The following is a 13,747-nucleotide window of genomic DNA, read 5'->3' on the forward strand; positions in this document are numbered from 1 at the left end:
TCTCAGTTTGGACTAGACATGTCTGAGCGCTTGGTGACTGATACGTGTAGTACCGGACAGCGCAGCTCTGAGCCTGTATTTGTGAAAAGAAGAGGAAACGAGGATCTCCCAGCTGGCTGGAAGTCTTTTAAAGGCACTCCGCCCCGCACATAGGGGGCGCTCTAAAGATCTCGCTTGGTTCCTTTCGGTCCGTCCTTCTCCCCTCGTCTCACTCCTCCCAGGCTCCACCCTCGTCTCCGCCTTCTTCAGGCTCCGGGCGGAAGCCGTACTGTCACAAATGCAGCTCGCTTTACGGTAGCGGTGCCTTTTACGGCAGTGTGGCCAGTGTGGATCTCGCGCTCTTTTGCCCCATTGGCTCCGGGGCCCCCACTTTCTCGCGGCGCTTTACGGCAGTGTGGCTGGAGTCCTCGCTGAGGCGGTCGCGGCTTGGGTGAGTGGAGTCAGTCAGCGTCTCTCGTGCTGTCTGGGCCCAGAACATGGACGTGGGAGAACTTCTAAGCTATCAGGTAAGTGAGCCGGGGACGGCTGAGGACTACCCCTCACCGGGAAGGAGTCTTGGGGACGCTGGGTCCTCTCATTTCCTTCCTTCTCGCCGCCCGGGGTCCGGCCTCTTGCTTCGCCTGGCTCTCGGAAGCGTCCTGGGCCTCTGGGACTCATTCCTCCTCTGAGTCTGAGCCCCTTCGCGCATGCACCCCACCCCGGGCCTGGTTCGCTTCTGCTCTTCCGAAGCTCTAGACTGTCCTCTCTGCTCTCGTGTCTCTCATCACAAAGTTGGGGGTATTATCCCCCCTCCCCGCCCTCCGTCCCGGGCCCCATTCTTTCTTGCATTTGAGCTCCAACTTCTCCATGGACTGTTTGGTTGTTGCAGCCTCTTGCCCCTCTTTGCGCCCCAGTTTTCATATCCATAAAGTGGAAGCAGTGGTAACTGTTTGACGACACTAATTCGTGGATAGGAAAATTGATCACGATGATGGTGATGATGATGATGATGATGATGATTATGATTGTGTGCTAAGAGCCGCTTTTCTTTTAAGCTTTTTTGCTTAAGGCTAGTGCTTTACCACTTGAATTGCAGCTCCACTTTAGGTTATTTGGTGGTTAATTGGAGACAAGAGTCTCATGTATTTTCCTGCTCACGGTCGTTTCAAACCAAGGACCACAATTCTCAGCCTCCTGCACAGTTTAGGATTACAGGTGTTTGCCTGAAGTTTAGGATTACAGTCACTGCCGCCTGGTTATAAACTGATTTTAAAAAGAATAGGAAATGGTGGGCTGGGAAGGTGGCTCAGTGGTAGAGCGCTTGCCTTGCATGCAAGAGGCTCTGGCTTCGATTCCTCAGCACCACATAAGCAGAAAAAGTCGGAAGTGGCGCTGTGGCTCCAGTGGTGGAGTGCTAGCCTTGAGGTGAAGAGCTGAGGGACAGCACCCAGGCCCAGAGTTCAGGTCCCACGACCGGAAAAAAGAAAAAGAAAAAATAGGAAATGGTGTTTATAAAAGTATGTCTGTAATCTTAACAGGAAGGTGGATCTAGACTTCTACTTCCAGGCCAGGCCCTGCAACAAGTTTGAGAGATCCCTCCCCTCTCATCTCAAATAATAGCTGGGTGCTCTGGTGTCAGTCTGTCAGCCCAACTAAGGTGGGAAGTGTAAGTTAGATCATTACAGTCCAGGCTGGAGTTCTCAAAAAAGACTCATCTCAAAATAACCAGAGCAAAAAGGGCTGGATGTACAGCTCAAGTGGTAGAGCACAAGACTAGCAAGTATGAATTCCCAGAATCAAACCTCAGTACTGAAGGAAAAAAAAACACCCCAAACCAACAGCTTATATAGTTGTTGAGATATGTCTGAAATTGTAGTGTGGGATGGGTTCCTAGGTAACCCATTTTTACTCCTTGCTCAGGAAAATTGGGGCAAGAAAATGTCTCAGAAGGCAAAAAAGACTTGACCAAGGTCATTGAGCAAGTAAGAACTAGGATTAGAGTTCCACTGTCCTGGCTCCTAGCTCGAAGTTCTCTCTTTTGTTAAGAGAGATGAGCTTGCTATCCAGTCTAAACTACCAGGTAGGTAGAGCCAGGAGGTCTGGGGGGTCATGAGTTGCATTTTTTTTTTCCTTTGGGTTGGTTGTGGGGCTTGAACTCTGGACCTGGGCACTGTCCCTAAGCTCTTCAGCTCAAGGCTAGCACTTTACCACTTGAGCTACAGTGCCACTTCCGGTTTTCTGGTGGTTTGAATCACGATCCTCAGATCTCAGCCTCCTAAGTAGCTAGGATTACAGGTGTGAGCTACTGGTGCCCAGCTATAAGTACTCTTACATGTAAGGTCACACTGTATCTTGAAGACAGGGATTTTTTTTTGGGGGGGGGTCTGGTCGTAACTCTGGGCCTAGGTGCTGTCCCTCAGCTCTTCAGCTCAAGGCTAGCACTCTACCACTTGAGCCACAGCGCCACTTCCGGCCCCTTTTTTTTCTTCTTCTGCTTATGTGGTGCTGAGGCATCGAACTCAGGGCCTCAGACATGCAAGGCAAGTACTCTACCACTGAGCCACCTTCCCAGGCCCAGATAGGGAACATTTTTATAAATCATATTACCATTATTGATCACATCAATTGCATGAATTCTTGACGTCTTGATTAAATTGAGTAATAGATAAAATAAAATGCATTTAATACTAATCTTACTTATTTTGTTGGTCTTTAAAAAATGTGGCTACTAGAAAAAGACCAGCCTTTTTGTTTGTATTTTGTTTTTAAGATTGAATGTAACTAACTTTGCCTAGGCTAGCCTCAACCTCTTGATTCCCCTGCCTCTGCCTCCCTGATAGCTGGGAGGCAGGCTATTATGCCCAGCTGAAAAATTTATATTTTAATAGATAAATGTCATGTATAGTTGGCCTTATATTTCTGTTGACAGCTCCACTGCTCAACAGCCTTGAGGTCAAGAGAAGATGATTAGGAGCCATGAGTTTAAAGCCTCAGATTGCTTAAAAAAATTCTTTTTCTTTTTTTTTTGTTGCTTTTGTTTGGTAGTAGGGTTTGAACTCAGGGCCTCTCACATGCTATACTGGCATACTACTACTTGAGTCATACACAAAAAACTTTTCTGTCTGGGTTGGCCTTGAATCACTATCCTTGTACTCTCAGCCTCCTAAGTAGTTAGGATCACAGGTATGAGCCTGTTTTGCTGTTGACTTGCTGCTGTAACCTTGAATAAAATGGCTTTATTTCCTCATGTGTGAATGGGAGTGATGATGGTACCTGTTTTGTAGAGCTGAGAAATGTAAAGTGCTAGACCAATGCTTGTCAAAGAGTAAACATTCAGCAAGCATTAGTAATTATTTTTGTGCTACTACCTCAGCCAGTATATAAAAAAACTGATCCTGGAGACTCCATCCATCATGGGAAAGAGCTTGTAAGCAATGGGGAGATAGCAGGCCAGGATATTTTTCTTTGTAAGACTGTAATTGATGGTGAGACAAGCAAGGTAATAGAAGGGCTGTTGAATGTGAGCGTGTATGCTTGTTTGGGAGTTCAGGATGGTTAGTTCATTGACTCAGACATAGAGTATTACTCCTAGAAGAGGTTCATTCTTTGGTCATATCTACTATGTGTAAGTTACTGTGTCCACTGGCATTCTGTGTCAAATAAAATAGACAAGGCTCTTGCTAGTAATTCTCTACTGCTGTAGAGAATAACACCTGGGAGAAGGGATGGGACCTATGTAGATAATGTGATCAAGGAAGGAGACTGAGGAACAGACATTTATTGACTGAAGGTTGAGAAGGAGCCAATCACATGAAGGGGCAGAGTGATGCGCATGGAGGGAGCCGAGGTACTTCAGTTGGCTGTCGGCAGAAGTTGGTGAGGCCTGTTAGAGGAGCAGACAGGAGCCATGAAGCCATGGTGTGGTGAGTGATCAGGGGAATGGAAAATTTTAATTTTTGAGATGTAGACAGGTGACAGCCTATGTAGGACTTTCTTATGGGCCATGATAAGTGAATCATATTATTTCTTTAATTTTTGCAATCGTGGGGTTTGAACTCAGGGTTTTGTGCTTGCTAGGCAGCACTTCAACACTCATTCCTCTACCACTTGCCCAGGCCTGAACCATTATTCTCTATTTACACTGGGATGACAAGTATGTACCACTGACAAAGTCTTTCCTTTTCCCTTTCCCTTTTCTTTCCTCTGGTGGTAGTTGGAATTTGCTTCCTTGTCAGGTACCTGGCCATTCTGGCCCTCTTTCCTCTGGTTGTCTTTGAGATAGGGTTTTAATTTGTGTGTAAGTAAGCTGGTCTGCCAGCTTACTATTTTATACTTCCTGCCAGGTGAGAAGACAGGTGTATACCACTATTGCCAGACTTTTCTGCTGGCTACAAACTTCAGTCCTCCCAATCTCAGCCTTCCATGTAGCTGGGACGACAAGCATGCTACTTTGCCCAGCCAGTGGTTGAGATGAGAGTCTTTTGAACTTTTTTGGTGTTAAACCTTGAGCCTCCTGGAGTAGCTGAGATGGCAGGTGTGAACTACTATGCCTGGATTGAATTTTATTTTGAGAGGTAATAAAGATTTCTTCACTCAGCCTTCTTGTTCACATATAAAAAAGTAAAGACCAGCCTGATAAATGGATTTATCTGAGGTTTGTAGGCCAAGGCTGTGGCCAATTTTGAGCCACCATCCTGCTCTCCGTATTTCCAGCTCTGTTCATGCACTTTCATGTCTACCCCTATCCCTAAAGGATGATAACATCTGGAGTCTAGTCTCCATAATCCATCTGAACACTGGTTCCTGCAAGTAAAGTCGTCAGGACTGATGAGTTTATGGATGAGTTTATGATGAGTTATGGCTCTCTGAAAACATTGCCATTCTATAAACCCTAAAGGCAAGGATTTACCTACATCAGCTCTAAATCATCATGACAACCTTACGAGGACGGAACTGGTTTTAATCTCTGTTGTGTGTGGTACAGAGGGGGAAACTGAGGTACAAAGAAATGCCTCCTGGAGGTGCCTAGCCAGATTGGCAAAGGCAGAATATTCAGGCAGTTTCACTCTGTAGCTGGCCACTTCGCTTTGTTCTGCCTGTGTACTGTGCCACATGCTGAGCTGGAGTGCCTGGGGATAGGTTATCACAGGTCATTCTCAGCTCTCGTTGAGGTTCCTTGTGCCCTCTGCACTCATAGCTGCAATGTATTTGGAAATTACTCACCCTCAATCTTTTTCCTTCTCCCTTTCCCCTCTTAAGCTGCCATAGTTATCTTCTTTCTATGTGTATGTATGTATGTGTGTTTATACATACATATATGTATATAGGTATATATATGTTTGTTCATATCCATGAATATGTATGTCTTTGGGGTTTAGCTTTCACCAGTTTTCTGTTTTTGTTTTTTGTTGGTCATGGGGCCTGAACTCTGGGCCTGGGCACTGTCCCTCAGCTCTTTAGCTCAAGGCTAGCGCTCTACCATTTGAGTCACAGCAGCACTTCCGGCTTTTTTCTTTTTTCTTATGTGATGCTGAGGAATTGAACCCAGGGCCTCGAGCATGCAAGGCAAGCGCTCTACCACTGAGCCACCTTCCCAGCCCTTTCACCAGTTTTTGAATTTGGCTTATCTTGCTCAACGTGATAATGCTCAAATTTCATCCATTTTTCTGAAAATGACATAATTTCATTTTTCTTTTTGGCTGTGTAATGTTTCATGTTACATATGTAATCGTATTTTCTTCATTTGTTCTTAGTCACTTCAGCCAATTCTACCATTTGGCTATTGTAGACAGTATTTCAATGGACATGGGTATGCAAGTATCTTTCCTATGTAGTGGATTTACACTCCTTTAAATGTATATTTGCTATTTTAGGTTTTTGAGGGAATTATTTCTACATGTGGTTGCACTAGTTTACATTCCCACCAACAGTATATGGTAGTTTTGATTTGCATATTGAACATTTCTTGATGTATCTATTAACCATTTCTATTTCTTCTCCTGAGAACTGTCCAGTTTGCCTACCTACTTATTTATTGATACATTTGTATTTTACTGATTTATTTAGAGGAGTTTTTTGTTGTTTGTTTCTTTGAGACAGGGTCTCTGTATGTAGTTCAGGCTGGCCATGACCTCACAGTCTTCCTGCCTTAGCTTCCCAGTGCTGGCATTGCAAGTGTACCTCATCATTCCTGGCTTGTTTTCAGATTGAAAAACAAAACAAAACAACAACTTAAATTTGAAGTATTGTACACAGAGAAGAAAGCATTAGTCTTTTCTTTGTTGTTGTTGAAGACTGGGACTTGAACTTGGTATCTGATGCTTTCAGTGATTGGCTGGCATTCTACCCCCTGAGCCACACCTCTGACCCCAGAAAGCATAAATCTTAAGTGCTGTTAGTTATAATTATCATTTACAAAGTCAACTCAGTCTGATCGTTGAAGTTCACTTTCTGGGAAGATAAGGGAACAAAATTGTCTAATTTGCATATCTACATCTCCAGAGTTTGGCTGAGTAAATCTCCTGTGAGACCTTGGATTTTGCATTTCTAACCCAGATAATGCTAAAGCTGCTGGTTGAGGGACTATACCTTGAGATCCCCTAGTCCAGAATGATCTAAATTCCTTTTAAAATTTCTCCCAGTTGAGCTACCACCCCCTTTTGTGGGCTCCTTGTAGGCTCCAGCTTGCAGATTTTTCAGCTTAAGTTATACATTTTCCCTGCCATTCAAGTTATTGAGAGCAAATCACTTAATCTTTCTGGGCCTCAGTTTCCTCATATGCCTAATGAGGGGCTTAAGTATGACTCGCTGAGGCCCTTTCTAGCGTTACTGTTCTGAGGTACTAATTATTTAGGCCAGGGGCTCCAGGGATTCCAAGAGAGATAAAAAGCTTGATGTAGTAGTATGAATTGGGGCTGAAAATCTGTGAGATTTGGGTTTTAATCCCACCTTTATCATTACTTAGTTGGGTGACTCAGGACAAGTCACTTCCTTGCTCTTTTTTTTTTTTTAATGAACATTTGTCAAATGCAGTGTTTGGGCTGGTTCTTTCATTTCTAAAACACGGATTAAAAAGGTGAGCAAGGAAAAATAGCATAAAGTATCAAGAAATGTTTATTAAAACTCATTACCATTTTGGGGGCAACTTGGTAGGAAGATTCCAATTTTCTGCTGAGATTGCTTCTCCTAGTAATAGGCACAAAATGCCTCAGAATATCCCTTTCCTTGACATATGTTAACTATTCATTTGAGAAGACAGGAGAATTACAAAGTGGACCGGAGGTGGTGGAAAAAGTCTTAAAGAGGAAACCAGTTATGTTCCCAATATGGAAATGTATCTTTTTTAAATGCCTTCAGGCTTAGACATCTCATCAAGAAGTGTGCCCAGCAGTTGCTTGACTGAGAAGTTTCTGCCACATAGGCGTGTATCTGAACTCCAGGGCACTCTCATTAATACTAATTCCACAGATGTCTGGAAAAAGTTCTTACCTCCCAAGTTTTGCAATAAAGAATTCACATTTAGTATGGCTTGGCTCAGTGGGAATGACTTGCTTTGTGACACGAGAGATATTCTCCCTGAGGCAGATTGGGGTCAGGGACCCTCAGTGTTGGCAATATTGCAGACACCTACTCCTGTCACCTGTCGTCCTGTCATAGCATTTCCTTGGATTGAAGGGGCTCATAGGAATTAATAATCTCACTTCTTCTCCCTTGTAAAAAATGCTAATATATTCTCAGGAACAGTATTAAGGAAAGTACTTGAGAAGAGGAAAACTACCTTTTATTTTTATTTTTAATTAATTAATTTATTTATTTTGTTGGCCGTGGGGCTTGAACTCTGGGCTTGGGTGCTAACCCTGCGCTCTTCAGCTCAAGGCGAGTGCTCTACCGCTTGAGCCACAGCAGCACTTCTAGTTTTCTAGTGGTTTATTGGAGATAAGAGTCTCATGGATTTTTCTGCCCGGCTGGCTTTGAACCGTGATCCTCAGATCTCAGCCTCCTCAGTAGCTAGGATTACAGGCGAGAACCACCGGCGCCTGGAGGAAAGCTACCTTAATTCAATAATATTTTTGTTTTTCCACAATCTTCAAGTATTTTATATGGCTGCAACCATTGTGTGCATACTGTGGCGTACTCTGTTTTTAACTGTGCCAGAAATGTTTTCTGTATTCCTGCATAGACTTCTTGTTATTTTTAACATTTGCAGACCTTTTGCATGAGTAGTAGACTATTTTTCCCTAAATTATCACTCTGTAATTGGATATTCAGGTGGTTTCCAGGGTTTTTCTCGGAGGTAGTATTGTGATGAACTTCTTAGTTCATGTGACATTTTCCCCTCCTGTCTGTTGGTCCTCATCACCCCTGATATCTCCTATGCTATGTTTTGTGGGTACTAAATTATTAAGACATGCTCCTGGGCCTTAAAGAGCTCATAATGTGAGGAGTTAGACTGACTTTAAACAATTCAATGAATAAAAGCACTGTAGGAGCACAATGGGAGGAATGATTGGAAATGGCCGTGGAGGGATTGTATCAGTGGACATGGATTTGATGTAATCATGGAAGAAAAGGAACGTGACATTGGAACCCCTGCCTGGCTGCATTCTTGATGAGTTCTGTGAGTGACACGGAGGCAGGGCAGTTAAGGTTGACTAGGATTGATAAGAGCAAAGCCCAGGCGATGTCACCAGGGCTAAGACGACAGGGTCCGCTCCACTGCAGAGGTATTAGACAATTCATGGTATGCATATGGAGCCAACCTTTGATCATTTTTCAGTGTCATGAGTAGTTTATGTTTTGCTACAATACTGATAATACTTATGGACATAATTTATTTTTTCCCATTACTCTAGTAGTACATAAACTGTTAGTTCAAGGATACATTAATAAGCATATTTTTCTAGTACATGTTTTATCATTTGTATTTTGAGTTATCTGCTTTTTTCTTTTAAGGTAGGAGCTGTAGTTTGTGAATGAGGTTTTTGGTTGTGTTTGTGTTGTGTTGATAAGACAGTTACTGAAAGGCTAAACAACTGTGCCCAAATGTATCTTTCATTCTTTGGTGGCCTCGTGTTCTAATTACGATATTATTTTGTATTTGTATAGTCTGGTGAAATGAGCTCTTTTTTTTTTTTTTTTGGGTCCGGTCATGGGGTCTGAACTCTGGGCCTGGGCGCTGTCCCTCAGCTCTTCAGCTCAAGGCTAGCGCTCTACCACTTGAGCCACAGCACCACTTCCAGCTTTTTTCTTTTTGCTTATGTGGTGCCGAACAATCAAACCCAGGGCCTCAGGCATGCAAGGCAAGCGCTCTACCACTGAGCCACCTTCCCAGCCCTTATGAGCTCCTTTTTGCAAGGTTTCTTTTGTTAATTATGTGGCTATAAGTACCCGGTAACAAGGGAGAACCCCCTTTTTTTGTGCCAGTCCTCGGGCTTGATTTCAGGGCTTGAGTGCTGTCCCAAGCTTTTTATTCAAGGCTGATAATCTACCAGTTGAGCCACAGCTCCATTTTCTGCTTTTTGGTGGTTAATTGGAGATAAGTCTCATCGACTTTCCTGCCTTTACTGGCTTTGAACTGTGATCCTCAGATCTCAGCCTCCAGAGTAGCTAGGATTATAGAAGTGAGCCACAGCACCTATTTAAAGGAGCTGTTCTTGTTGATAGTCCTGTTTCAGAGTGATTTTTATTTTTTCTCTTAAGTTCATAGTTTTTCTCTGTAATTTTGTCATCCTGTGTGTTTTCTTCAACTCATTCTTCTCACACAGCATATGGTACACATGTGACTCCTTGTTCACATTCTGTAAACTTGGAGGAGGGGACTAGCAGAGAGCAGCAGGTAGCACCCATTGTGGTTGTCTAATAATGACTGTTTAGCCATGAATACATGCACATGCCTTCTAGTATGCTCTGCTGTTTTCCCTGGAAAGCTTTTATTTGCTTGTTGGCATGTATGCACTTGTCTTTATGGCAGAATTCAAGAATTTTGAGTCAAACCTGTTATTTGAACTTCTCAATTGTTTTTCCCTTTCTTATAATCAGATCTTGCTATTCTTGTCACAAATAAGAAATTATATGTTTTTTTTAAAGCTTTTATTTTGAATTAATTTTAAATTTAGAGTAAATTTACCAATGTAGTAGTGGCACCACACATTCTTTTCTCTGGCTTTCCCTAAAGTTAACATGTTATATAGTCATCATTATACAATGATCAAAACTAGGAAACTAACATTCATAAAAGCTAGTAATTAATTTGCAGGCTTAATCCAGATGTTGCCAGCTTCCTCACTGATTATTTTACTGTAATTTCAGTATTCCTGTCTAGGATCCTGCATTGCTCGCAATTGTTGTAGTTCCTTAATTTTCACTTGCCTCTTATTTTTGAAGATTCCTGATCAGCTTTTTTAAAATTATTATTTTTGTTGTTGGTCACAGGGCTTGAACTCAGGGCCTGAGCCCTGAGTTTTGCTCAAGGCTAGTGCACTACCACTTTGAGCCACAGTGCCACTTCTGATTTTTTGGTGCTTAATTGGAGATAAGAGTCTCATGGACTTTACTGTCTGGGCTGCCTTTGAACCTCGATCCTCAGAAGTCAGCCTCCTGAATAGCTAGGATTAAGGCATGAGTCATGAGTGTCTAGCTTGGTCAGTTGTTTTAGAGAATGTCCAAAATTTACATTGTTGAAGGTTACTGATACCCATATTTTACTAGTATTTGACTATACCCTGTAACTCATATTTTTAGGAGCACTCATCTATTCTTTTTTCAGCACCTTTATTCAGCCACCTGTTAGCTCAGGAGGCCTGATTGATGTTTCTTGTGTCTACTGAATATTTTGGCCAGATGTTCTGCCGTTACATCATTCGCTGCTTCCTCCCCTGGCTGGCTCTGGCCAACTTTGCATTTTAGTCAGGGCTGTTGCTCTTCAGCAGACTTGAAAGATGCCTTAGGGCTCTTCCTCAAAGATGAAAGAGCTCTAAGATGAAAGACAAGATTCTTTTTCTCCTAGACCATGTAGACTTGATTCCCTGGAGTGAAGAAGATGTTAGTAAGGGAAGATGCTGAGTTCATTCACAGTCTGGGTAGATAGGAGAAGGATTATGTCACAGTTTTTGTTCTCATGGACCTGGCATAATAGTGGCATCCCAAGATTTGAAAGACAAGTGCATAGTGCATCAACAAGGTGTGACACCATGGCATGAGCAGCTCTGCAGGTGGGAAGGCAGGGAGGATGAAGAAGGTTGTGTCTTCAGTTTTCTTCCATCTCTTGCTTTATTCCAACCACCACACTATGTTTAAGGCTTCATCTACTAGGTAGTCTTACCAGATAGTTTTACTTTTTTGGTCATGTGACCTTCATTGGTCATATTGTATCAGCATGGTAGAAATGAGCTTATTTCCTTTGTAGACAGAGAGACAATACTCTTCTCCAAGCATAGGCTCCATACTTTCCTATCTCAGCTTCTTTGGAAATCAGTCTTCTTGAGCAGCCTGCCAAACTCTGGAGGTGAACTTGAAACAGCCATACATTTCTATGATCTCTTATTAAGTATCACTGTTTAAATTGAGATATTGAATTTACTAGGTTTACTTAAATAGAGAGGTATCCTTACATAAAAATAACAATTTGGATAATTTGCATGGTGCAAAATATTCTGCCAGTATTGTTGGGGAAAAGAATAACACACAAACATATGCCTTTGGAGCAGAGCATACCTGTTAGGTCTCTTTATTTTTGCTATGTGGAGGAGAATTGAATCCAGGACCTACTGCATGCTAGGCCAGCACTCTACTACTTGAACCAGGTTCTAGCCCTTTTGTGTATATTTTGTTTTAGAGTCTGGTCTTGCTAACTTTGCCTGGGCTGGCCTCACTCCTACCTTTGCTTCCCAAGAAGCTGGGATTACAGGTGTGTAACACCCTGAATGGCTCTTAGGTGTTTAATGTTTAGCATTGCAGATGAACATACACTGGATCAGACAGTCCGCATTTGAACCATTGCTCTACTGCTTCCTAGATGAGTGACCTGGGCAGTTAATAGAAACTGTATTAATAGTTTCTATCTCTGGCCTACTTTTAAAGTAAAATCTCTGCTCTACTATCTTTCTTAAAAAAAACAGAGGACTAAATTTAGGAGACAGTACCTGACACAATGCGTGCAGTCAATGTTAGCTGTTAATTTTTCTTAGTGATATTATTGCAAACAAACATGCTATAACAACAAAAAAAGTTTTCTTTGTATTTTACAAAGCTGCCTTAGTATTTAAGGCTTTTGATTCTTTGGAGATTGAGGTTTAAAATGCAATAAAATGTAATGAGAACAGTTTGTCACTCACATGTCACAGTATAGAAATATCCTTAGTAGGTTAAGCACAGCCTTACTCTACCATAGTGGAACTTATTGTCACCAGGAATTATGTCACCAACACAGTCATTCTTTTCCCTAGGTCTTGATTGGATCACTGAGAAATCTCAGTTTTCTTCTCATCTAGTGCCAAGAATCTCATTTGCCCAGTTGCATTGTGGGTTGCTAGGTAGAAACTGGGTTATCTTCTTCCCCAAAGGCAGTGAAAAATCTAGGGAGACGCTGAGGGCATTTCCATTTATTGACTCTTGTGAGATTTTTCAGTTTGTTTATGATAGGGTTTTTCTTTGGGGCTCAATTTTGGTTTCAAACTTGCCATTTTCTAGCCTGCATCCCAGAGTGCTGTGATTAAAGGTGTGTGTTACTGTATCCAGCAGATCATCATTCCTTTATAAGCACATGATCTACCTTGTTTCCTTGGACTTCTTTTTCCTGGAAATCAAACAGAATAACTTGATATGTTCCTCTAGATACATCTGACATCATTGCAACATTACTCATGATTGATTATTAAATGATTTTTTGGCATTATTAATATACTCATTCTGTTAATACATAAAATTGAGGGTTTTTTGGTGTGCATGCGTACGTGCGCGTGTGTGTGCCCCCACGCGTGCGCGTGCTGGTTTTGGGGCTTGAACTCAGGGCATAAACACCGTCTCAGCTTTTTTTTCCCCTCAAGGCTAGTCCTCTACCACCTTAGCCATAGCTCCCCTTCTGGCTTTTTAGTGGTTAATTGGAGATAAGGATCTCACAGACTTTCCTGCTGACTTCGAATCACAATCCTCAGATCTCAACCTTCTGTGTAACTAATATTACAGGCATCAACCACTGGCACTCAATGATTATGTTTTTTGTTTGAAATATTTTTGATACATTTAGACATAGTATGCATCGGTTCTGTGCTGGTTGGTATGTGCTGTTAGAATGCTATATCGTCTTGGCAGCTTTAGATGTATATTGTACCAGTCTGAACATTTTGCTTCCATTAATAGCATCTCAGATTAATGATAGGGGAAACCTTTGAGCATTTCAAGGTTACATAATTACTCACAGAGTTAACTGAAACATGGTAATTCTGTTGGGCAGGGGAAGGTAGAAATGTCACAGAACCAACAGAATGCTGAAACTCAGCAATAAAGGAAGACGAGAAAAAGGCATTACCATTGATTAGTAGGGACTGTTGCTGAAAGAAACCCATAATGAGGTTTCTTTTTAAAAAGGATGATACAGGCTGTATTGGATTGTACTAACTCCTCACTTATCTGGTGTCTTAGGAAATTGTGGTGTAAGTTCTTCATAGACAGATTTTCTGGAATGCAGAAATGTGTAAATGAGGTGAGTATGCTAGGTGGAACAAAAGGAACCTAGTGGGTGGTCTGTCTCTTCACCCTCCTTTTTGTACAA

The 13,747-nt window shown here is 42.1% G+C and overlaps 1 protein-coding gene across 1 annotated transcript in view; it reads left to right on the forward strand.

The window, feature by feature from the left end:
- The first annotated feature begins 398 nt into the window (after window positions 1-398).
- Window positions 399-13,747, forward strand: part of Ctnnbl1 (catenin, beta like 1) — a 162,529-nt gene continuing 149,180 nt past the window's right edge. The window contains exon 1 of the mRNA XM_013011092.1: window positions 399-506. Within this exon, the coding sequence (XP_012866546.1) occupies window positions 477-506 (30 nt within the window). The 5' untranslated portion in view covers window positions 399-476. The remainder of the gene's footprint in view (window positions 507-13,747) is intronic.

The sequence above is a fragment of the Dipodomys ordii genome, unplaced genomic scaffold (assembly GCF_000151885.1).
Source record: "Dipodomys ordii isolate 6190 unplaced genomic scaffold, Dord_2.0 Scaffold13, whole genome shotgun sequence".
In the NCBI taxonomy this organism is placed as follows: Eukaryota; Metazoa; Chordata; class Mammalia; order Rodentia; family Heteromyidae; genus Dipodomys; species Dipodomys ordii.